General features: G+C 37.8%; 1 protein-coding gene across 1 annotated transcript in view; it reads left to right on the forward strand.

Moving 5' to 3' along the window:
* DNAH7 (dynein axonemal heavy chain 7) overlaps window positions 1-25,271 on the forward strand; it is a 253,080-nt gene that overhangs the window by 37,794 nt on the left and 190,015 nt on the right. The window contains exons 6-14 of the mRNA XM_043910523.1: window positions 146-233; window positions 1,665-1,845; window positions 3,867-3,942; window positions 5,711-5,836; window positions 11,946-12,065; window positions 15,142-15,325; window positions 15,910-16,089; window positions 21,723-21,995; window positions 24,172-24,299. Coding sequence (XP_043766458.1) covers window positions 146-233; window positions 1,665-1,845; window positions 3,867-3,942; window positions 5,711-5,836; window positions 11,946-12,065; window positions 15,142-15,325; window positions 15,910-16,089; window positions 21,723-21,995; window positions 24,172-24,299 — 1,356 coding nt within the window. The remainder of the gene's footprint in view (window positions 1-145; window positions 234-1,664; window positions 1,846-3,866; window positions 3,943-5,710; window positions 5,837-11,945; window positions 12,066-15,141; window positions 15,326-15,909; window positions 16,090-21,722; window positions 21,996-24,171; window positions 24,300-25,271) is intronic.

The following is a 25,271-nucleotide window of genomic DNA, read 5'->3' on the forward strand; positions in this document are numbered from 1 at the left end:
GGTACCAAGTAAATGTTTTACTATTTTAAAAATGTTTAATAATGTATTTTTCTTATTTTTATGGACTACAGTCTGATTAATCTATTGATATATGTTCTAACTGACCTTTGTATACATTTGAATAGTGTGTTTGTCATTTTCTTAGGCAACAAGATGCTGCCATAGACTCAGCGACTCCTGATGAAAGCACACTTCCAAAACTAACCACTTCTGCAATAGAGAAAGACATCTTGGTAACAAGATATTTCTTTGTCAGTATAATTAAAAGTAAAGGAAGCCCTTGAAGGTGCTTTTATGCTTTTGAGATTATTCTGCACTTCTTCCTTATGGAATTAGGTGAATGTAGAAGTAAATATGAAGTTCTAGAAAATTGCTCTGTTGGATGAATGGAGGAAATCGTACTCTCCCTTGTCTCCTAAGACCACAGAGTATCTCAAGTCTCCTTGCTCCTATGTTAAAGCTAGCCTCATCATATATAGCTTTTCCATGTCTTTATTCTATGAGAAATTATCTTAGTTATGTAATGTACATTTCACAAACCATATCAGCTTACTTTAGAAAAAGTGATTCTTCAATGATTTCAAATATAAAATTTTTAAAAGGTAAATATCAAAGACTTTAACATTGCTAATTTGAAAGTATTTTGATATTTGAATTCTTTTCTAAGTGACTTGTAAAAGCTTGTAAAAATACATTGAAGTTAAATGTCTGTTATGAGAGAAATACTGTCACATCTTAAAATGAATTTCTCATGCACACATTTAACAACATTTGTAAAATTATGGTATGGACTACTAATAGGCCAATTGGAAATTTCATAAATCCTATGGTATAATATTTCTGAGATTAATGAATAGGGAATATTGATTCACTTACAGCTTTTAATATCTGATTGTCAATAATACAAGGTTCCTAAAGCCATTTTCACACAATTCTACTTCCACATGGGTTCTGTTTAGTACATTACATATTTGGTAATCTAACTTCATATTTTGTAACATAGTTGTGAATTAAGATAAGAGCTTTGATTTTCCTGAAATAAAAATCATCTTTTTAATATAGGAGAGATCAAATAATACCAGGGCTTTGCAGGTGGCACAGTGATAAAAAACCTGCCTGCCATGCAGGGGACACAAGGAAAGGGGGTTGGATCCCTGGGTCGGGAAGATCCCCGGGAGTAGAAAATGGCAACCTGCTCCAGTATTCTTCCCTGGAGAATCCCATGAACAGAGAAGCCTGGCAGGTTACAGTCCATGGGATCCTGAAGAGTTGGATTCAACTGAATGAATAAACACAGCACACACAATAATGGCAATACGAATTGCAGAAGATAACTTTTTATAATTTGTAAATTCTTTGTTCTAAAACTTTAATTTCGCTCAGTAGTTTTATTTCTGATAAATGCTGCTCTTCTTGTAGTACTACAGTGAAAGTGCTAGTTGCGCAGTCGTGTCTGACTCTTTGCGGCCCCAGGGACTGTAGCCCACCAGGCTCCTCTATCCATGGGGTTCTCCAGCAAGAGCGGGTGGCCATTCCCTTCTCCAGCGGATCTTCCCAACCCAGGGAATGAACCCAGGTCTCCTGCATTGCTCTACCATCTGAACCACTAGGGAAACCCATTATAGTACTAAGCCCATCTCCATTTCTCCCTCCCTTTTCTATAGAGATACTACTATTATATCCACCATGGAATTGATACGGACCATGTAGCACCAATGGAAGATTCTTGGCTGGAGCATGTATTGAATTTAGTCCCCCAGCATCTGAAAGTCCTCACTAACAGCATACTTGCATTGTCTGATGAAATGAGAGAAGATTATCTTCTTAGTGTAAAAAAATCCATAGGTAAATCAGTGTTTCTCTTTGCTTTATGATTTGAATGTGTCATATTAAAGATAAATTTTTAAAAGTTTGAAGTTGACATCTATACTTGAAGCTGTTTATTATATTTATTATGCTGTTTATTGTTTTGCTGTTATATTGCTTCAGGTCTCAGGCAAATTTCATTAATAAAATGTAGCAAAAAAATTTCAAAACAGTCTTTCTGTTTGTAGGGGTATATCCCCTCAACAAAGAACATAACTGAAAATTTTAATGTTAATTAGTATTAATATTACTGATATCATAGAGTGTGATCAATTACAAAATTATTGCAGTGGATCAGAGGTTAGCAAACTACAGCTCACAGGCCCAATTTGGCCCACTTCCTATTTTTGTAAATAAAGTTTTGCTGAAACACAGCTACCCACATTCATTTGCATGTTGTCTATAGCTGCTTTTGTACCATAAGAGACTGAGTAGTTATGATAGAGATCTTGTGGCTCACAAGTTGAAAATATTAGCAATCTAACCCTTTATATAAAAGTTTGCTGGCTCATGGTATAAACCAATAGACTCTTAAGACTGACTAATAATCAGCATCATTTTAAAAATGCTCATTTCTGGACCCATCTGAACTAAAACCTCTGGAGGCAGGTCTTTGATATCTATGCTTTTTTTTAAAAAGGTTCTCCAGTTGTTTGTGGTAGTAAGCCTGATATGACTGACTCCGTGTCAGAGTGGGAGAAATCATATTGCTTTGAAATGGTCTGGGAACCCTTCAGGGAGGAGACCATTCATTGCATTTAAGACTGCTGTTGAGTGTCTTGGTCATGTAAAGAGCCAAATTCTTGCCCCTGAAGAGTTCATAATGTAATAAGAGGGATGGACAGATTACTAAATGATGAAGCAGAGGAGCAAGTACAGTGAGGAGAGGAATCGAGAACATGCTCCAAGGGAGAAGAGGTCATGTCTGACTTGTTAGGAAGGACTTGGGGGCACCTGAACTGAGTCATGAAGGGTGAACAGGTACTAGGAAACGTGCATGGGCTAGGAAACGGTGGAAATGGTAGTAGACAAAAGTGAAAGGCTCTTCCAGGCTTGCAAGCCCTTCTGATGGCTCAAGAAAGGGTGCATTTCAGAAAGAGGATAGAATATTAAGGGCCTTACAAAAGGCAACTTCTTAAAAGCATTTGAGGGTAAAGGAGAGTCACTGAAAGATTTTAAGCAGAGAGGTAATAACATATTTGCATTTTAGAAAGAGTGTCTTCAAAGAAAAGTAGGAAGAATAAAATTAATTAAGGACCACAGAAGCAGAGGGAGCTCACTTTACTGACTTCTTAACAAGATAGTTCTATGCTCTTAAGCAATTCAAGAGAACAGAGCAATATTTATCTTTCTTCAGTGAAGGGAAACTGCTGCTCTGTACTGTTGACTTTCAGTAAGACTACTTTCAGTGGTACATAGCTCAAAAGGCAAATGTAATATTAAAAGCAGTGATGTATTGAACAGCCTTTTGGACTCTGTGGGAGAGGGCGAGGGCGGGATGATATGGGAGAATGGCATTGAAACATGTAAATTATCACAAATGAAACGAATCGCCAGCCCAGGTTCGATGCATGATACGGGATGCTCGGGGCTGGTGCACTGGGATGACTCAGAGGGATGGGATGGGGAGGGAGGTGGGAGGTGGGGTTCAGGATGGGGAACACATGTACACCCATGGCGGATTCAAGTCAATGTATGGCAAAACCAATACACTGTTGTAAAGTAAAATAAATAAATTAATTAATTAAAAAAAAAGCAGTGATTTTCAGATGAAAGAATGGGACATCATTAAGAAAGAGCACATACATTCTCAAAGACACAGACATCATAGATTTTCTCATAAAAAATTTAAAAATCTCTTGTGTTCATAAATATACAAATTGCTCATTATTTTAAAAAGCTTAATGTAAACAATTTTAAAGGGGTTAGTTTTGCAGTTGTTTGGGAAATACTGTAATTACTATAAGATTGTTGATCGGAACTTTTCAATTTTCTTTTAGTTGATTTTGTTTTGAAAGATCCTAGAGAAAAGGAAGATGACAAAAAGGTAGAAGAACTTCCACCCCATCGTGCTGAGTAAGCAATAAATTTTCTCTAAGAATATTGACTTTGTGATCATCTCTGTGCGTGTGGATATCTTTATACACTGGTTATATTTTCTCATATATATGTTTATAATTTGTGTACTTCATTTATACAAGTGATTGTACTATCTTTATGTATTTAAGCCCTAATATGTTATGTTTGGGGTTCCCAGGTGGGTCAGTGGTAAAGAATCTGCCTACCAATGCAGGAGACAGGGATTCCATCCCTGGGTCGTGAAGATCCTATGGAGGAGGAAATGGCCACCCACTCCAGTATTCTTGCCTGAAAAATCCTATGGATAGAGGAACCTGGCAGGCCATAGTTCATGGGGTTGTAAGGAGTCAGACACGACTAAACACAACACATTATGTTTGCAAATTGTTGGATAAATGGATAGGCAAGCAGGCGTACTGATGGATGAATGCCTATGTGGTTAAAATATAAGTATGCTGGTGAAAGAACTTGATACAGATCTTTGTATTTCCACAGCTCCAAGCATGGGCTTCAGATATGGTGCGGACGTGAAAGCTCGATGGCAGTTTGAATGCCTCAAAACACATTGGGAACATTACAAAAATTGTGCAACTATAAAACATATTTCATTTTATTACATGGATTAAAATATAGAATGCATAATACAAAAATTCACTTGCTATATATTTTCCCTAAAATAATTAACATTTAGGAATACATCTCTTAAATAGTTTGAATAGAACTTATGTGATTAAGTAACCACTTCAGTTTTGCTTTGTTTCTTTTATATCATTTAAAATTGCCCCAAATCATTTATCTTAACAACTAAAAAAAGAGTCAGTATATTTTCTATGGAGAATATTTTTCTCCCAAGTATAGACAAAAACTATCCTTTGTGATTATAAAGGTGATATGGCCACAAATGACAAACTGAATTAGACTTACTATATATTACAACAGGACTAAATGTTTAAAATTAATGAGTAAAAAAAAAATTACAGGCATAAAATATAAATGTTTAAATACACTCTGAAAGATGAAGATGGCCCATCTTTAATATATAAAAGATGAGTATTCAAGTTGGAGGAGTTACAAAATATTATTATTAAACCCTCTATCATTTATGTCTGACTCTTTACAACTCCATGAACTATAGCCTGTCAAGCTCCTCTGTCTATAGAATTGTCTAAGCAAGAATACTGGAGTGGGTTGTCATTTCCTTCTCCAGGGGATCTTCCCAGCCCAGTGGTTGAACCCTGGTCTCCTGCATTGCAGGCAGATTCTTTACCATCTAGCTATCAGTTACAGAATACATGTCTTTAAATAGAATGTTAGTATTCCTGATTTTGTAATGACCTTTAAGTCAGAGGTGAAATTTAAGGAGATTTCCAGGCTAGACTATATTCTTATAATGTTTTAAAAACCATAGGGGTATAAAATGTTTAAATGTTTCCTTTTAAAAAAATCTTTGAAGATGTACATCAAACATAACTAGCTATTCTTTTCTGCTTAATTACTGTTAGTTATTTGCCGACTCCATCAGATTAAGCATTTAGAGAAAAAATGTCCTTATATGATAAAAATTCAAATCTAATTTTATATGCGTTAGAAAGTTAATAAGTATGACTTTTATATACTTTAAAGCATAATTACATAGCATGTTTTATTATTACCATGAGGGATAATTTAAATTAAACTCAAAAAAGTATTACTCAAAAAGCATTTTAAATATTATAGTATTTTTTGACTTTTAAAGAAGATAATGAAATATTTTCTCTGTTTTCAGGATGGAAATTCTTCCAAAGCCTTGGAGGAGATCATTTTTAGCTGCAAGCAGTTATATCCGGGATCACTTGAATGCAATGAACCCTACAATGTTGTCGGTGCTAGATTTGTGGCACAGTACTTTTAAGTAAGTATTTCTGGCCTTATTGAAGTTGTTTTTGTTGTTTGTTTTTTAACAGAGATGAAAGCTATTCTGTCTTATTTCATTTATTATTTTAACTATGAATTTTAAAATTCTGGCATATTTAACCTAAGTATTTAAGCATGGTTGTAAATAACATAGAATTACATACAGTAATAAGTGACCATCACTATCATCTCTAATCCAGTTCTCCCTTCCCCACCCCCCACCCAATTACCACATTTATTTTAAGGGGTAGTCATAGTTAAAGGACTGAATTGCCAGGCCTTGTTTTAAATCCCATGGAACATTAGCTGCTACAGTAATCTGTATTGTTCAGAGACCTAGGAATTACTGCCCATGTGACTGGCATGAGGTGAAGTTTCTGGGCAACTGTTGGGGATTATACATCTCCGTGTGGGTGATGTCATGGTGTGAACACTGGTGGGCACTGTGGTGCTGAAGGTCTTGGCTCTCGGGCTGAGGACAGTTTCCCTCACAGTTTAGAAGCTCAAGCTTCCTATGCTTCCCTTGTGCCATCCCTTCTAGGCACTGGGGGGCATCCTAGCAATAGGCACACGTGGGCATATGTATTTATAAAATATGCAAAAGTAATATAGTTTTATATTATTTTTCTCAAAGAAGACCTCTCAAAACCTGGATGGATCTCTGTCTAGAGGACATGGCCCCCAGGTCTCCAGGGTGGTCCGAGAACCTTGTCTCACCCTCCCAGCCAAAGCCGCCAGAGTTTACTTGCAGTCTGCTCTCCAGGGTCTCTTGGTTCTTAATAGCAGGTGTTGTTACGAGGGCACAATAATGAGCACGTTGTCTCGCCTCCTGCAGACCAGCGAAGGAAGATTCTGAGAGCTCGGCGTGCTGCTAAGTGCAGCTCTCGCTTCTGTCCGGGAAGCCCCCTGGACATGCACTTGGGGGGCCTCGCAGACCAGCTTCTCTGAATTCCTTCCGAAGCGGGGGTCCTTAGCACACAGGAGCACCTGACCCTAACTAGGAAGTCGAGGCACCCAGAATCACCCCAGCTCTGCCGCCCTCTCCTCAGAGGCTCCCCAGTTCCCACCTGTGAGATGAATGTGGATTGCGGGGTCTGAGGCCCCTCCTCACCCTCCCTCTGTTCCTCTTTCCCTTTCTTCCTTTGTTTAACAAATTTTAATTTAATCTCTTTGTACAGGTATGTGTCTAATTATATATGATCACACAAATGTGATATACGCTTTGTAAGTGCAATGCTCTTTTTCTTTACTTTACCTGACTTCACCAACCTGGACTTTCTTTTCCTCATGGCTTCCCTTCTTTCCACCAACCCAGCGAAAGACGTGATAACCATTAGTGGGGCATCTTCTCTGGGCTCATGTAGCCAAATGTGTATGTGTGGCCACACACATGTATACACATACAGAGCATAAAACTGGCCTTTGTCAGTGAGACTATTTAACTGCTAGAAATGACGTCCTTTCAGCTTCCCACTGTGCGATGTGGATTTATTTGTCGTTTTGAATTTGTCCTGTAGGGATAGGAAGAGGCCATCTTCCTGCCCTGTGCTTTTCTCATTCCTTCCTTTTAGGTACAGGTACTCAGATATCTCTCCTGGACAAGGCCTGTGATCTGATTTTGTATGCAATGATGTAGTATATTGCTTTCACAAAGGGTGTTTATATGCAGCAGTACATTTTCAAAACACTACCACAGTGTGGTTTTTGTTCTGTTTTAAAATACCGGTTCACAGATGGAGCTGCCAGCATATCCTGGGCTGGACACGGGAGGATGAGCACCATTGCCTGATGGTGTCCATAAAGGGCTAGACTTTGTCTGTTACATGGTGTCAGGAGGCAAGAGACGAAATCAGAGGAGGAAGGGGAAGAAGTGAAAACAAGGAAGCTGAGATGAGAAAGCAGTAAACAGTGTGTGCGTCCAGAATGAGTGTTCAGGGCTGTAGTGGCGGAGACGTTAGTGTCGCAGCTGGATCAGGGACGAGTGGGAGAGGAGCCCTGTGGCCCGTGGGTGGGAAGCGGGCCCGGCTGACTCCTGTGCCGCCTCCGTGGGTGTGAGTCGTGGCCACTCCGTGAGAACAGTGAGAGTGGGCTGGGCCGTCAGAGTGCTGCTCCTCTGAGCAGAAGCCAGCATTGGACACGCAGGGCATCCTTACTCTGAGTCTGCCCTGAATCTCAGCAGGTCCTGAAAAGATAGGCCATCTCCATGTGACCCGTCTGGTGGCTCAGATGGAAAAGAATCTGCCTGTAATGCAGGAGACCTGGGTTTGATCCCTCCTGGAAAAGGGAATTAAGCATACACGCTCTGCGTAGCCATGAGTTAGGGGTGAGTTGGGAATGGTAATGCAGAAGATCATCGGAATGACTCTAGAATGCCTGAATGTGGGACCCCAAAGGGATGCTCTCTAGATGAAAATGTGCAAATTCATGTCATGCAGTATTTAGGCTTATAAAACCCACTTAATGTCCAAAATGGTATTTATAATGTAGTAAAAAACCTACATAGCACCCAGGTATTTTTGCTTGAAAAATGGTGTATATAGGGGGACACACATATATACAGTATATATATTAGTATAGAAATTATCATAGAAGCTACAGTAGAAATCAGAGGATGTCAAAGAAAAGATAAAGTGGATTTTTTAAATTTTGGTTTGACCAAGGTGAGTCCAATAAAATATTGCTAGAACATCATGGATTAATTTACTGTACAGTACTCAGAGAGGATACAACTTGATTACCCTTTAAATTAAGGGTGCTTAAAAAGGTGCTTAAACTAACTCACAATAAGAGAAATGCAAAGAGATTGAAATAAAAACTACATTGAGATATCATTCTATTTTCCATTGGATTGACAAAATTCCAATATATTAACATCATGCATTGTCAGTGAAGCTTGGAGAAATGGGCACCCTTTTGAGGGGAATCTGGTCATATCTATCAAAATTATGAATTCATTTACGCTTGAATCCAGTGATCTCATTTCTGGGACATTAGCTTACAGATAAAACCTGAAAAATATAGCAAGTGATAGAGATTCAGGGTTCTTTATTGTGCCAGGTGTTAAGAGGATAAGCCTGGAAACGGCCAAGTAACCTTTGATGGCAGACTGGTTCAGTAAATCATAGTACAGTCACACAATGGAATACAGCTGTGAAATTCAAATGAGGACAGCATCAGTGTTCTGTGGCAAGGTCTCCAGGATGTTTTAGTAAGTGAAGAAAGCAAGTGCAGAGCACTGCCTAGAGTGTGCTACTTCGAATGCAACAAAGGAGGATAACTGGCAAGAGCAGACCATGTTTCTAAATTCCTGGAGCAACAACATCACTCATTATTAGAGAAATGCAAATCAAAACCACAATGAGGTACCATTACACGCCAGTCAGGATGGCTGCTATCCAAAAGTCTACAAGCAATAAATGCTGGAGAGGGTGTGGAGAAAACGGAACCCTCTTACACTGTTGGTGGGAATGCAAACTAGTACAGCCGCTATGGAAAACAGTGTGGAGATTTCTTAAAAAACTGGAAATAGAACTGCCATATGACCCAGCAATCCCACTCCTGGGCATACACACCGAGGAAACCAGATCTGAAAGAGACACGTGCACCCCAATGTTCATCGCAGCACTATTTATAATAGCCAGGTCATGGAAGCAACCTAGATGCCCATCAGCAGATGAATGGATAAGGAAGCTGTGGTACTTATGTACCATGGAATATTACTCAGCCGTTAAAAAGAATTCATTTGAATCAGTTCTAATGAGATGGATGAAACTGGAGCCCATTATACAGAGTGAAGTAAGCCAGAAAGATAAAGAACATTACAGCATACTAACACATATATATGGAATTTAGAAAGATGGTAACGATAACCCTATATACAAAACAGAAAAGGAGACACAGAAATACAGAACAGACTTTTGAACTCTGTGGGAGAAGGTGAGGGTGGGATGTTTCAAAAGAACAGCATGTATACTATCTATGGTGAAACAGATCACCAGCCCAGGTGGGATGCATGAGACAAGTGCTCGGGCCTGGTGCACTGGGAAGACCCAGAGGAATCGGGTGGAGAGGGAGGTGGGAGGGGGGATCGGGATGGGGAATACGTGTAACTCTATGGCTGATTCATATCAATGTATGACAAAACCCACTGAAATGATGTGAAGTAATTAGCCTCCAACTAATAAAAATTAAAAAAAAAAATAAATTCATGGAGCAAGCAAGAAACGTGAGCACTTGGAGTGTCATTGAAGAGGCAACTTGGGCCCAGTAAGAAGTGAGATTAGCTTTGAGAACCAGAAATCAAAGTCAGAGACTGACTTGATGTTAAGTGCAGAGTGTTGGGCCAAGACTGCTGAAGACCCTTGTGCCTGAAATCAGTGATGGATCGTAGGATCAAGGTAGGTTTCAGACTGTGATGAGCATCAAGTGGCAGGTGTGAGGATGGGCGGGATCCATGACTGACTGCTGAGTCTCCAGAAATTGACATCTGCTTGTTTGCAGCAGGTAAAGGATAGGAAGAGTTCAGAGAAGAACCTGATGTTCAGTCTGAGTGATTTGGGACTGTTACTTGTTGAGTATCTTTTTTTTTTCCTGACTCTTTCTGTAGTCTTACACCAGTGATTAAAGCTATTGTTCTACTCCTAGATTGTTGTAGGAATTGTCCTGAGAAAGTAGGACCAATGTCTGGTAGTATTTTTCCCATCTTCTTAACATTTCAGCCTTTTGACCAAATAGGCGACATTATCAGGGATTTCATGGGAAAAGTTCTATAAAACTTTTGTAAAAGCCTGTCAGTCTCAAAACAGAAAAGATGGGTGCCCTGTGCTTAGAATTGTCTCTAAATCAAACACCAAGGAAGTGCAGGGAAAATTGGTCTGGTTGCTCAGTGGTACAGTGGATTCCAGGGCTCCTGCCCTAGCAACTGCCCTTATTCAGGGCTGCTTCACGTGGCATGCCCCTGCACCCTGATTCACAGCTGCAGCTTTAAAGCAGAAAGTCACATTGAACATGTTGAGCTAAAGTCACATTGAACATGTTGAGCTAAAGTCACATTGAGCGTGTTGAGCTAAAGTCACATTGAGCATGTTGAGCTAGGAGCCTAAAGAGAGCAGATTATGTTTAGTATGTGCTGTCATGCTACATTTTAGAAATATTTTATGTAAAACTTTGCTTTGCACTGCTCAGTTGTCCAGAATAACGCATTACCAGTGATTCTTCAGCAATGGCTATACCGACTTGGTGCATAATATATCACTGAATGTCATGTTCTGAACTCATTTATAACCTAGGAGATGGACTTCCACTTGTGAAAGGAATCCAAATAGATGTGAAACGTGTTTTATTTACTAACAAGCATTTTATATTGGTCTTTAAGCAAAAATTAAATGTAATGTTTTAATAGTGTTTACTGCCTTTCAGATAACATAGAAAACATTTGATCATGTGGAAATTGAAAAGCAATTTCTTTAGGAAAGTAATCTGTAGTTAAATTGAGGTGAATAACAATGATACTAATAGATACTATTGCTCTTTAATGTGCTAGAGAAAATTCTCGAGTGAAGCATGTTTGTAACAAGGATCATAGTGTTATATTCAGAACTGAAAACTATTGGCTGAAGTAAACACAGTTTTCTGAAAAAATAAAAACCACACAAGTTCAAAATATTTTTTTATACACTGGGTCATAATTAGGTGTGATAATTCCCTCACCTCATGGCTTCCCAATATCCAGGATTGCTCTCTTTTCAGAATGGGTACAGTTTTTGTTTTAGGAGTGGACCTTGTAAGCTTTGAGCCCTACCTCTCTTCCTGTTATAATTATTCTAGTTTGAAGAAAAAGTCAGTCTAACTATCCATGAAATTTCAGTTATTATATCCTTCTATTGTATAGCACTCTTTCATAATATCAAACTGTGTTCCTGTTGAATTTAATTATATTATTTTAAAATTAAAATATTTTATGTTCTAGAATATTTTTATGAAACACAAATTTTAGTGATAAAACCTAGGAATATTGTTTTTGAGAAGGGAACAACCAATTAGCAAAATATCAAATAGCATAAAAAGCTACGCATACATAAATCACTGTTCATTGACATCTCTTGCAGAAAGTTACGGTTAGTTGATATAGAAGAATTTCACAATCGTCAGGATGCATTGGAGCTGTCAACTTTTCAGACAATTGTCATGAAACACATGGAATCTGCCAAAGAGACTCTACTGAAAATGTAAAGTTTTGAAATTTCATGTACTAAAAACATACATTTTAAAATGTGATGATTGAGCTACTATAGTTTAACTGCTTTCAGAAAATCTCATTTTAACGAGTTTGTAATCATTTCTGATTGAGAGTTAAATATGATGTCTTTAACTGCCTTGCTCTGTGATGTCTATCCAGATGTTCTATGCAGCATAGATAGTATAGAAACTGAGATGGTTATAATTGATTTTTTTTTCAATGTCTTGTTTCTACCCTCTCCTCTGAGGGTAGGGTTGGATAACATGGGTGGGGGGGGGGTATGATCATCAACTAATCATTCTCCAGATACTTATTTGAGTCTGCTATGAATACATGCAAGGTAATATGCCTATTATATCTTGACTTTGGATGGAGGATACAGAAGAATTTAAAGATGATTATAGGAGAAAGTATTCTTTAAAGGAGTTTACAGTTGTATTGGGAGGTTAGACCTATCAAATGAGAATTAAACAGCATTTTGATTTGGCCCTTCAAAATGCAATAGCCACATATGATAATTATTGATACTGGTGCCAGATAATATGTTCTGAAACAGTACAGGAAAATTGTCTCTGTTAGAGGTCATTAAGTTATTGCAAATAGAACATTAAAATTGGATCACATTTAAGATAACAGGGGACATGAAACTCCAGCTTGGTTTTATGATTTCTGAAAGGCACTTAGAAAGGTATCTTTAAACAGCTTACAGCTAAATCTTTCCTTTATGTTTTTTCTTCACTAATACATTAGAAGCAAATTCTTTGTTTGATATTACTTGAAAGAACTTTCGATTTTTATATAGTATTAGTATTTATTTCTTATAAAAAATAGAGAAGTGTAGAATGAAACTTCATAATTAATTGCAGAGAAGGATATGACCTCATAAGCGCAGAATAAAAATAAATATAACTTATTCTATAACTTTGGGGTTCTACCCCAGGAATACATTTCCACTGAAAATTTTAGTAGACTGGATGTCAAAGCAAAGAGTAGAGGATAAACCTTTATTGAATTATTTTGCTGAAAGATTTAGATTGATTAACTGTATCTCTTGATGCTGCGTAATTGATTCTGAGGGAAGAACGCTCTGACCATACCTTAAATAGGGAGCCAGAATGTGTTTTATCATGGCTGAAAGGCAGAACATCAGCTTGCCACAGTGGAGAAACAATTAGCAAATGATTAATTATGACATCTATGCCAAACCCTCAAGTCTTCTTCGTCCTCATCCTCCTCTTCAACTCAGCAGTTGCTGTAGGTCTCTAAGCCGCCTTCTCTAAGTCTCTGTTTTGTGCCTCTGTGTCTATTTCTTTTTTGATCTCTTTTTCTGACTCTACTTAATCTTACTATCTTCTCTAAGCGTAGAGGCTGTGCAGGTATTTGCTTTCATTTTTCTTCTCTATATTCTCAACAGTTTCATGATTTCTTCTCTCTTAGCTGTCTTAAGAGCTTATGTTTTCTGAGCTCTGTGTCCCTCATAAAATTTCTGCTGTATATCTCCAGCTGAATGAAATGTCAGGACCTGATTCTCAGCATTTCCATAACAGTATTTACTCTTTATTCCAGACCTGCCATTCTTCTTTTTCTGGACCATTCCCAGGCCAAGTTGATACGTTTTTTACTTTACATCATCAACATCCTCACCATCCCCAGCCTGCCTCCAGCCATATTCAGTGTATCTCTAACTATTCTTTTTTTGTTGAGATACATTTCACTTCTCTTCATCTCTTGTCTGAGCTACTGGAAACTTCTCTGTAGCCTTAGTATCTGCTGTATCTGGCTTCGCTCTCTCCCCTTAGTATTTGCTACTGTCCTCTTTACCTGTTGCTTTAGCAGTCGTGCCCCATTGCAGAAGGATATGCTGTCTATTCATAGAGCACAAGCTTGTCCCGAGTTCTTGTGTTTAGCTCCCAAGAGCATGAGCCTGTCCCAAGTTCTTGTGTTTAACTCCCAAGTTCTGCAAAGTCCTGCATACTTTCCCCCACTTACTTATTCCTATTTTCTAATCTGTTGGCTCTGTTACGGATAGCAAAATGATTAGATATATTAGCCCTACCTCTCCCACCTATTTTTCATATCTTCTACTTCAGATCCTTTTCTCAAGGTCTTTTTCACTTCACTTTTATCTATTCTTTAGTGGAATTGCCCTCTTCACTATAAAACTCTTTTCTATTACTTGTAGAAAATATGTCTCTATCCTTTGATTTCAAATGTAGCTGCTTTTCTGCTATGACACGTTGGCTTCCTTATTCTAAAAGATAAAGGATTATGTCATATTTTTCATATCTCCTGATGCACTGTCCCTAGCACAGAGGCACAAAACATGTATTTGTTAAAGGGACAAATACATACATTTAAAACTTTGATCTCTCTTGGAGCATTCAGGTAATTCCTGAACTTATATTGACTGCTTAAAAATTCTATCTTATAAAAGAGGTACAAATATTCCTTAATTTTACTGTTGGACTGTGGTTTTCTAAACTGAAAACTTGGCTTATCACAATGTGTCTGTGAATATGAAATTCATTGTTTTCCTTTTATTACAAGGATGCATATATATTTGAAACTTGTTTTAAATAAGTCACTCTTTTAGAATTTCTCATTGGAGGATAAGAAAAGAACATACTTGATTTGGTTGTTTTGTATCTTGTTTTCAACTAACATTGTGAAATAGAATAGCATAAAATACCAAGTGGGTTGAACCAAAAAAGGCCTCCCTTGATTTAATGTTACTCACATTTTAGCTTTAAATTGACAAATCCATGGGAGGCATGCCTTGTAATATCCAGTAAAGATAATTTTTATAATATCCAAAGAGTGTCACACATGGAGTTCAAGTTACGTTTTTATCACAGCATCATGTCATTGAGCCATTTTCCATTGTCTATGATTAAAATTTCTTAGGAGGGATGAAATATGCTAGCACTTACATTTCAGAAAGTGGATAATGTCACTTGGCAATATACCTCTCTATGAAGACCTATGGATGTTCAGAAGTTACTGTTAATGTAAGAGAAGTAATTCACTGAAAGTATTAACTTTTAAAAGTCTTCTGTTCTTTGAAGGTGGTTTCCAGAAGTGCAGAATATTTATTACCAAGGTAATAAAAAAAAACTATTGCCAACCGGTGAGAGCAGTGCCAAAATGGAATCTTTTTTCAACTGCGCTGCTACGCTTATGACTTTGCAGTTGCAAGAGCTCGCTTTGGTTTCCATGCAAGATTTCACAGACTTAATTGCACAACCCCCAGTAAGTAAGATTCAGTCATACCAGTATTCACTCACCAACTTATTCTCAGTTCCTTCAGAGTGGATAATTATAACTCTTACCAGTGAGAGATCAGAAAGTATATATTTAGACCTATGACACTTACCTGTTTTAGAATATATTATTATTATTATTATTACTATTATATTAGTGAGGTTAATGGGAATTAGTGAAAATTCCCATCATTGGGAAGTTTAGATCATGATGACTGGGGAAGGTTTCTTCAAACAACTCTTTTCTTTCTGTAAGAAGGTCCTGAAACAGGGTGAGCAGTCTGGAATTTGAATATTCTCCTCTTGGGCTCCTTCTTGCATGATTCTAGAGCCTCACTGCCATACACATCTTCCTTTTTCTGGCATCTTGACCCTATAGTAGATACCAACAGGTCTAGTTGGGAATGGCTCTTATCTTTTTTGGTTCAGCTCCTGCTTGGGTTAACTGTCTAGGTCATGAGAGGAAGGGTGTATTCTAACTTGGACCAGTGCCATCCTTAGTCTCTCACAATTGATATGCATATTTATGGATACTTTATAATATGTATATTTTATATAATTTCTTTGTTGCAGGATTCTATTAGAGCCTTTGAACATCCAGGTTTTGTCATGAGGCTGATTCTTGATAACGACACCATTAAGTTTGAACCTGATTTCAATGATTATGTAGACATCTTTCTAAATGTTTATGATGTCATGATTAAGGCTGTCAATTTTGTGCCAAGAGTTGAGACAAAATTGTATTCCAAATGGGTAAGTAGCAACGATATTCTGATTGCTTGAATTTGCATGGCAGTATTTCCTTCAAATAACTTCTAAAAGGTGTAGACTGGTAACTTCTGCTTAACAGAATATAATTGACTTAATCACATTGGCTTATAAGGCAGTATTGCTTGAAAATATACTATTTTCCCATTAGCTTCTCTTTAATACCAGTTTCTTAGGCCAGTCTTTCATTGAACTCAGCTGAAAACTTTCTGAAGGGGAAGAATTAAAGTTGTGATCAGGTCTGAAGCTATCAATGAGCATTTTCTGTCACACTTCTACATGCTGTTGACCACTAGTAAATGCTTTTCCAGCTTTGCAAAACACTGCTTCTAATGATTACCTTCCTCATACTCATTTATCCAGGAATAGTCATGTCGCCTTACTTCCAAATCATAGATCCTACTTCTCTTCTCTCTTTGGCTAAATATTTAGCAACATTCTGCTGAACTACAATATTTCAACAGTAGTTATTGCAATCTAGTATATGAAATGAGCATGTCTGAAAATTCATTTACTTAAAAGCTTTTCAAGTTTCCTAAGTCCAACCATTAACTTTCTTTTTCCTTTTTTATTTTTTTAATAGTTTATGAGTATTTCATGCATAAAAAGAATACAGGACTGTTTAAAGTTTTAAGACTAATGTTTAAAGTTTTAAGTAGTAATAAAGTTAACAGCTTCATGCCTTCAATCTAACTTATACAATGACTGTGACCTTTAAGCTCTGCCCCTCAGTTGCCCTTCCCTGTTCATAGTTCTGTTCTTCTACCTTCTAGCAAAGGACACACTATCTTGCATTTTGTAGTTATTATTCTGAATTTTTAAAGATAAACTTACTATCAATACATGACTGCATATTTTAAAAATTTCTTTTTAGTTTTTCCATATTGTTGTATAGATGGAGTCAGCTTATAAATAGTCCATGACTTGTTTTATTTTACTTAACATTGTGATTGTGACATTATTCATTTTGAGAATATTATTGTCTCCATAGATCTAACTTTTTTATTTTTACTTTCTCAGGGCCCATTAACTTCTTTTTTCAACTAGGCCTGATCATTTTTGATAGTCTCTTATACTTAGTTATGCATTCATTATTCTTCTCTGTTTGCTGATCTGCATCCTGCTCTTGGTGGTTTATTTCTGTAAGTGCTTTTCCTTTATTCCTATGGCCTTGTACAACTGAGAACTTTATGTAGGACATCTTTGAGGCCTTGGTTTGAATCGGTTCCTCTGGAATTTGCATATTGATATGTGCTCTTAAGGCCCCTGCAAACCCAGTACCCTTTTAGACAAATTTTTTGCCTGAGGATTTGGTGGACAATACTGATAGCGTGAATGTTTACCCATATCTGTATGAGAACAGATTTGTGGTTACAAATTCTTAAGACAACCACTATTTTTCTTCTCCACTGAAAAACAAGGCCTAGATAAGACATTTTCTCTTTCTTGTCCCCTCAGCTTGCAGCATTCTGAAATTTTATGTCCTGAGAACCCTCATTTTGAGGTTGTGTCACCTCTCAAGGTTTCTGGTTCCTGTGGGGATACCAGTTATGACTTCCCACCTTACTTATTTTGTGATGAATATTAATAAGATTCACGTTGTTGTTGTTCAGTCACTAAGTCATGTCCAATTCTTTGTGACCCCATGGACTGCAGCATACCAGGCTTCCCTCTCCTTCACTATCTACCGGAATTGCTCAAACTCATGTCCATTGAGTCAGTGATGCTATCCAATGATCTCATCCTCTGCCATCCCCTTCTCCTCCTGCCCTCAGTCTTTCCCACCATCAGGGTCTTTTCCACTGAACTAGCTCTTTGCATCAAGTGGCCGAAGTACTGGAGCTTCAGCTTCAGCATCAGTTCTTCCAGTGAATATTCAGGACTGATTTCCTTTAGGACTGACTGGTTTGATCTCTTTGGAATCCAAGGGGCTCTCAAGAGTCTTCTTCAGCACCACAGTTCGAAAGCATCAATTCTCTGGCACTCAGCCTTCTTTAGGGTCCAACTCTCATATCCATACATGACTATTGGAAAAACCATAACTTTGACTATAGGGACCTTTGTCAGTAAAGTCTGTGCTTTTTAATATGCTCTGTAGGTTTATCATAACTTTTCTTCTCAGGAGCAAGCATCTTTTAATTTCATGGCTGCAGTCAGTGTCCACAGTGGTTTTGGAGCCCAAGAAAATAAAATCTGTCACAGTTTCCACTTTTTCCCCCCTCTGCTTGCTATGAAGTTGTGGTACCAGATGCTGTGACCTTTGTTTTTTGAATATTGAGTTTTAAGCCAGGTGATCCTTTTTCACCTTCATCAAGAGACTCTTTAGTTCCACTTCATTTTTTGCCATTAGCGTGGTGTCATATGCATATATAAGGTTGTTGTTATTTCTCCTGGGCGATCTTGATTCCAGCTTGTGATTCATCCAGCCTGGCATTTTGAATGATAAACTATGCATGTAAGTTAAATAAGCAAGGTGACAATATACTGCCTTGTTGTACTCCTGTGCCAATTTTGAACCAGTCCATTGTTCCACGTCTGGTTCTAACTGTTGCTTCTTGACCTGCACGTAAGTTTCTCAGGAGACAGATAAGGTGGTCTGGTATTCCCATCTCTTTAAGAATTTTCCGCAGTTTGTTGTGATCCACACAGTCAAAGGCTTTCATGTAGTCAGTGAAGCAGAAGTAGATGTTTTTCTGGAACTCCCTTGGTTTCTCTGTGATCCGATGGATGTTGGCTGCTTGAGCTCTGGTTCCTCTGCCTTTCCTAAATCCAGCTTGTTTATCTGGAAGTTCTTGGTTCATGTACTGTGGAAGTACAGCTTGAAGGATTTTGAGCATTACCTTGCTAGCCTGTGAAATGAGCGCAATTGTACGGCAGTTCGAACATTCTTTGGCATTGCCTTTTTTGGGGATTGGAATGAAAGCTGACCTTTTCCAGTCCTGTGGCCACTGCTGTGTTTTCCAAATTTGCTGGCATACTGAGTGTGGCATTTTAACAGCATCATCTTTTAGGAATTCCATCACTTCCACTAGCTTTGTTTGTAGTGATGCTTCCTAAGGCCCACTTGACTTCACATTCCAGGATGTCTGGCTCTAGGTGAGTAGCCACACCATTGTGGTTTTCTGGGTTGTTAAGACCTTTTCTGTACAGTTCTTCTGTCTATTCTTGCCACCTCTTCGTAATCTCTCTGCTTCTGTCAGTTCCTTGTCATTTCTGTCCTTTATTGAGTCCATCTTTGCATGAAATGTTCTCTTGGTATCTCTAATTTTCTTGGAGAGATCTCTAAGTCTTTCCCATTCTACTGTTTTCCTCTATTTTTTGCACTTTTCACTTAGGAAGGTTTTGTCTCTTGTTATTCTCTGGAATTCTGCATTCAGTTGAGTGTGTATTTCCCTTTCTCTTTTACCTTTTGTGTCTCTTCTTTCCTCAGCTGTATGTAAGGTCTCCTCAGACTGCCGCTTTGCCTTCTTGCCTTTCTCTTTCTTCAGACTGGTTTTGGTCACCATCCCCTGTACAGTGTTATGAACCTCCACCCACAGTCCTTCAGGCACTCTGTCCACCAGATCTAATCCCTTGAATCTATTTATCATCTCCACTGTATAATCATAAGGGATTTGATTTAGATCATACCTGAATGGCCTAATGGTTTTCCCTACTTTCTTCAGTTTAATCCTGAATTTTGTAATAAGGAGCTCATGATCTGAGCCACAGTCAACTCCTAGTCTTTTTGTTGTTGTTGTTGACTGTATAGAGCTTCTCCATCTTCAGATTGATTATGTTCTTTGCAGTTGATTTCATTGTTGATCGTCTGGTGATGTCCATGTGTAGAGTAGTCTTTTGTCTTGTTGGAAAAGGGTGTTTGATATGACAGTGTGTTCTCTTGACAAAACTCCCTTAACCTTTGCCCTGCTTCATTTTGTACTCTGTGGCCAAATGTGGCTGCTACTCCAGGAATCTCTTGATTTTCTCCTTTTGCCTTCAATTCCCTGTGATGAAAATGATATCTTTTTTGGTGTTAGTTCTAGAATGACTTGTAGGTCTTCATAGAACTATTTAAGTTCAGCTTCTTCAGCATTAGTGGTTGGGGCATAGATTTGGATTTCTATGATGTTGAATGGTTTGCCTTGGAAACCAATCAAGATTATTTTGTAGTTTTTGAGATTGCACCAAAGTACTGCATTTTGGATTCTTTTTTTGAGTATGAGGGCTCCTCCATTTCTTCTAAAAGACTCATGTCCATGGTAGTAAATATAATGGAATCAGTAAACTAAAATGGACAAGCTTCACATTAGACCCAACAATTCTACATTGCATAAATTTCATAATATGTATTTATTTATACTAAAGTTCTTTTTCAGAAAGGACACCAAGTATCTGCTGTGCCCCAAGAGTAGGGTTGAGATGATGGTGATGGTGGTGGGATTCACTAATGTTCTTATGAAGCATCTAGTTCTTAAAAAGTGTGATTTCCTGAAATGCCCACTAAGGGACATAGTGGGCAAATGCACCCTGGATACCTGAACGAATCACCCAGTTTGCTGAGGAATCATTTGATATTATCACTTTAAAAGCTGTAGGGTATTCAACTACTGGCAATGATTTTTGTTTGTGATAGTTAAAAATCCCTTCTCTGAAAAACAGGCAGAGAGAGAGAGAGTGTGTGTGTGTGTGTGTGTATTTAAAGTGTATCTTGGTTCGAGATAATAAACCATATTTGCACATTTACTTGTCCTCTTATTTAAAAAGAGGAGGCAAGCTGTTGAGATTTGTTTGCTTATTTAAAATTTTTGTCTGATAATATTCTTGCCCATGTTATTCTAATGGTGGTAGCAGAATACAAATTTTGCAACTAGGGATTTTAGCCTGTTCTAGTTGCTGTTCACAGAATCAAAACTCAGGATGCAATCAATGAGTAAACAGTCTTTCTTTGTTCCAGATAGATTACTTCTCAAGGTGACTAAGTATTGTGATCAAAGACTATAATCAAATGACACTGAACTGACTTATTTAAAAAAAAATAATGTACAATGCAAGCACTACTTTTTAAGCTAGCATATACAGTTGCACAAATAAAATGTGGATTTTGCTGTTTTGATATTCTAATTTTAATTTGTGCATGTTCTCAAGTGACTGCTCTTTCATCTATACAGAAAAACAAAACACACCTAGATAGCCTCTAAGAAAAACAAAACATTATATGAAACCTAAATATTTAAAACATGCTGTGATTAGACTGAATTTCCTTCTGTAGACATAGACTGGAAAAATCAGAGTACCTTGGGAGTAAAAAGACAATATGCTAAGATGGGCATTTTTACACAGCTAAACGACATGGTGTGCTTACTTGGCGGCTCAGCAGTCAAGAGTTCACCTGCAATGCAGGAGATGTGTCTTTTATCTCTGTGCCAGAGAGATCCCCTGGAGAAGGGAATGGCTACTCACTCCAGTATTCTTGCCTTGGAAATCCCATGGACAGAGGAGCCTGGCAGGCTACAGTCCATGGTCTTGCAAAAGAGCTGGACCTGACTTAAATGACTAAATAGCAAAACACAAATGATATGGTTACCTTAATTTAAGGTATTTTAAATAACTCATATAGTTTTTATCCCTTTGTTTAGGAAAGTAAGTCTAAACCAACAATCTTGAAGCCAATAATTCTGGATGAAATTGTTGAAGCTCACAAAGAAAAGATTAAGGAGGTGGTTATGCGTGAGAGCGTGGCACCCATTGAGCACCTCAGATTTTATGACAAGTATGATTTTTTAATTACCAGAAAAGCTGAGCAAGATGCTGATGCTTTCCTTGCAGAAAATCATCATTATGAGAGAATAATACAAGAAATTCGCAAATACCAAAAACTCATAGAGGATATACAGTACACATCTAGAAAGGTAAATCACCCATTTTGTACAACTGTTCTTTGTACCTAGTGATCTTTTCCCTGATTTATTATGATGTATTTCTACACTGTACAGTGAAAGAATTAGACCATTATTATCAACGGATAACTATTTACTGGACTTTTCTACATGCCAAGCATTGTGGTAAGCCCTGGCTATATGGACATAGACAAAACACAAGGTTCTTCTGCTCAGAGAGCTGAAAGTCTACCCTGCAAGCCTGACTTTTAAATACTTTCTTTAATATGACCCTTCAAAAATATTAAGAACTAATTTTTTAAATTGCTTTGGTGTTTATAAATACTTTGGGATAATGGCAATTATACCAAAATGTATATTTGGAAAACTCAGCAAATTTGGAAAACTCAGCAGTGGCCACAGGACTGGAAAAGGTCACTTTTCATTCCAATCCCAAAGAAAGGAAGTGCCAAAGAATTCTCAAACTACCGCACAATTGCACTCATCTCACACGCTAGTAAAGTAATGCTCAAAATTCTCCAAGCCAGGCTTCAGCAATACGTGAACTATGAATTTCCAGAAGTTCAAGCTGGTTTTAGAAAAGGCAGAGGAACCAGAGATCAAATTGCCAACATTCTCTGGATCATCAAAAAAGCAAGAGAGTTCCAGAAAAACATCTATTTCTGCTTTATTGACGATGCCAAAGCCTTTGATTGTGTGGATCACAATAAACTGTGGAAAATTCTGAAAGAGATGGGAGTACCAGACCAGCTGACCTGCCACTTTAGAAACCTGTATGCAGGTCAGGAAGCAACAGTTAGAACTGGACATGGAACAACAGACTGGTTCCAAATAGGAAAAGGAGTACGTCAAGGCTGTATATTGTCACCCTGCTTATTTAACTTATATACAGAATACATCATGAGAAACGCTGGGCTGGAAGAAGCACAAGCTGGAATCAAGATTGCTGGGAGAAATATCAATAACCTCAGATATGCAGATGACACCACCCTTATGGCAGAAAGTGAAGAAGAACTAGAGCCTCTTGATGAAAGTGAAAAAAGTTGGCTGAAAGCTCAACATTCAAAAAACAAAGATCATGGCATCCGGTCCCATCACTTCATGGCAAAACGGTGGGGAAACAATGGAGACAGTGGCTGACTTTATTTTTCTGGGCTCCACAATCGCTGCAGATGGTGATTGTAGCCATGAAATTAAATGACGCTTACTCCTTGGAAGGAAAGTTATGAGCAACCTAGACAGCATATTAAAAAGCAGAGACATAAAAAATAAATAAATAAATAAAAAGCAGAGACATTACTTTGTCAACAAAGGTCCATCTAGTCAAGGCTATGGTTTGTCCAGTGGTCATGTATATATGTGGGAGTTGGACAATAAAGAAAGCTGAGTGCAGAAGAATTGATGCTTTTGAACTGTGGTGTTGGAGAAGACTCTTGAGAGTCCCTTGGACTGCAAGGAGATCCAACCAGTCCATCCTAAAGGAGATAAGTCCTGGGTGTTCATTGGAAGGACTGATGCTGAAGCTGAAACTCTAATACTTTGGCTACCTGATGCGAAGAGCCAACTTATTGGAAAAGACCCTGATGCTGGGAAAGATTGAGGGCAGGAGGAGAAGGGGATGACAGAGAATGAGATGATTGGATGACATCATCGACTCGATGGACTTGGGTTTGGGTGGACTCTGGGAGTTGGTTATGGACAGAGAGGCCTGGTGTGCTGCGGTTCATGGGGTCGCAAAGAGTCAGACACGACTCAGCGACCTAACTGAACTGATAGTAAAATGTGGTTACTTCTGTTTAGTAGGAGACTGGTAATTAAACGTTTTATTCTTTTGTCCTTTTTTAAATATTTTCCAAAATTGCTACCATGAACAGTCATTACTTTTTGTACAGAGCATATACAACTTTTAAATCCCACACTGTCTATGTTTCAATAACTCAGTTCTCCAAAGTTTTTATATCCATTATTGTCCTGAAATAGAATTGGCTTAAGATATTCTATTCAAGGAGATTTACTGAGAAGATAGTGGTAGAGTATTTTAAAAAGCCAGCCTACATCATATTTAAAAAAAAAACCAGCTCAATTGTATTAGATCACATACACAAATCAATATTGTGGAAAAGGCAAAATTGTGGGAATCATTTATGTCATTTCATGTTTATTAAACTTTTAATACCCAACATTGCAGACTGTTCGTTTAGGAATGTTTGAAATGCGCTGTGAGGAATTAATCAGAGCTTTGGTGAGGCGAGCAGATGTCATTTGTGGAAAACTTATTGCTAAAATGTTCAGAGATCATCAGGAAGTAAATACAAGGTACTGTTTGTAATACTTTTATTTGGTGGGGGGGTGGTTTAAATAGAGTCAGCTGTCAACTAAAGTGATGGATAAAGCAGTGTCATAAATGACCTAAAAGAAAAGATAAAGCCAAACTTATTTCTACTTTAATCTATTTAGTATCTTTTTTTCACCGTGAATATGTCTTCCCAGGTGTCTGAATTAAGGGGGTATTAAAGTGCATTTGCATTTCTTTTGTACAAGTCATGTGGACATTATCTAACTTTACATTTTTAAATTTGTGTAATCAGTACACAGAGTGAATTTTCAAAGTGGATATTCACAGTAGTTGTCAAGGATCCCAAATTTGGAACATCATTTTACAGTAATTACCCTTCATGTCCATGGGAACGTGTTACCTTAACTATAAACTCATTTGTTGCCCAACCTGGAGATTTTATGGAAAACTAACTCTTGTTAAGTAAACTCAAAAATGCTAATGTGTAAAGCAGAATATCTATTTAAGACTAGAAGTGTAATTAGTGTAGTTTTCTGACACTGGTGATAATGTGGCTCCAGGAACCTCTTTTCCTGGTATCAGTTACATGGAATAAATCCCCAAAATAATCAGAATTTTTATAGTTATAATGTTAGAGGAAATATCATTAAAAAGAATATTTCTTTTAGCCTGTGTAGAAGCCTGGAGGAAGGTCAGGCACAGCATTAGGGACATAGACTATGAACAAAACTGCTGAAGTTACGTTGCAGAAGTGGACACCCAATCCAGTAAATTACAACAGGATGTATCGAACCACAGAAAAAGAGCAGTAGGGAAGGAAATGATCAATTTCCTTTCACAGTGAAGGTTGGAGGAGAGGGGAAAATCAGGGAAGGCTGAAAAGTGGCAGTGATACATGAATTCATTTTGAAGATTGAGTAGGAGTCCAGCAGGTGAGCAGTGTGGGTGAAAGAATCCCAGTTAGAGGATACAGTATGTTGAAGGAAGTGAGG

This window comes from Cervus elaphus, chromosome 8 (assembly GCF_910594005.1).
Source record: "Cervus elaphus chromosome 8, mCerEla1.1, whole genome shotgun sequence".
Lineage (NCBI taxonomy): Eukaryota > Metazoa > Chordata > Mammalia > Artiodactyla > Cervidae > Cervus > Cervus elaphus.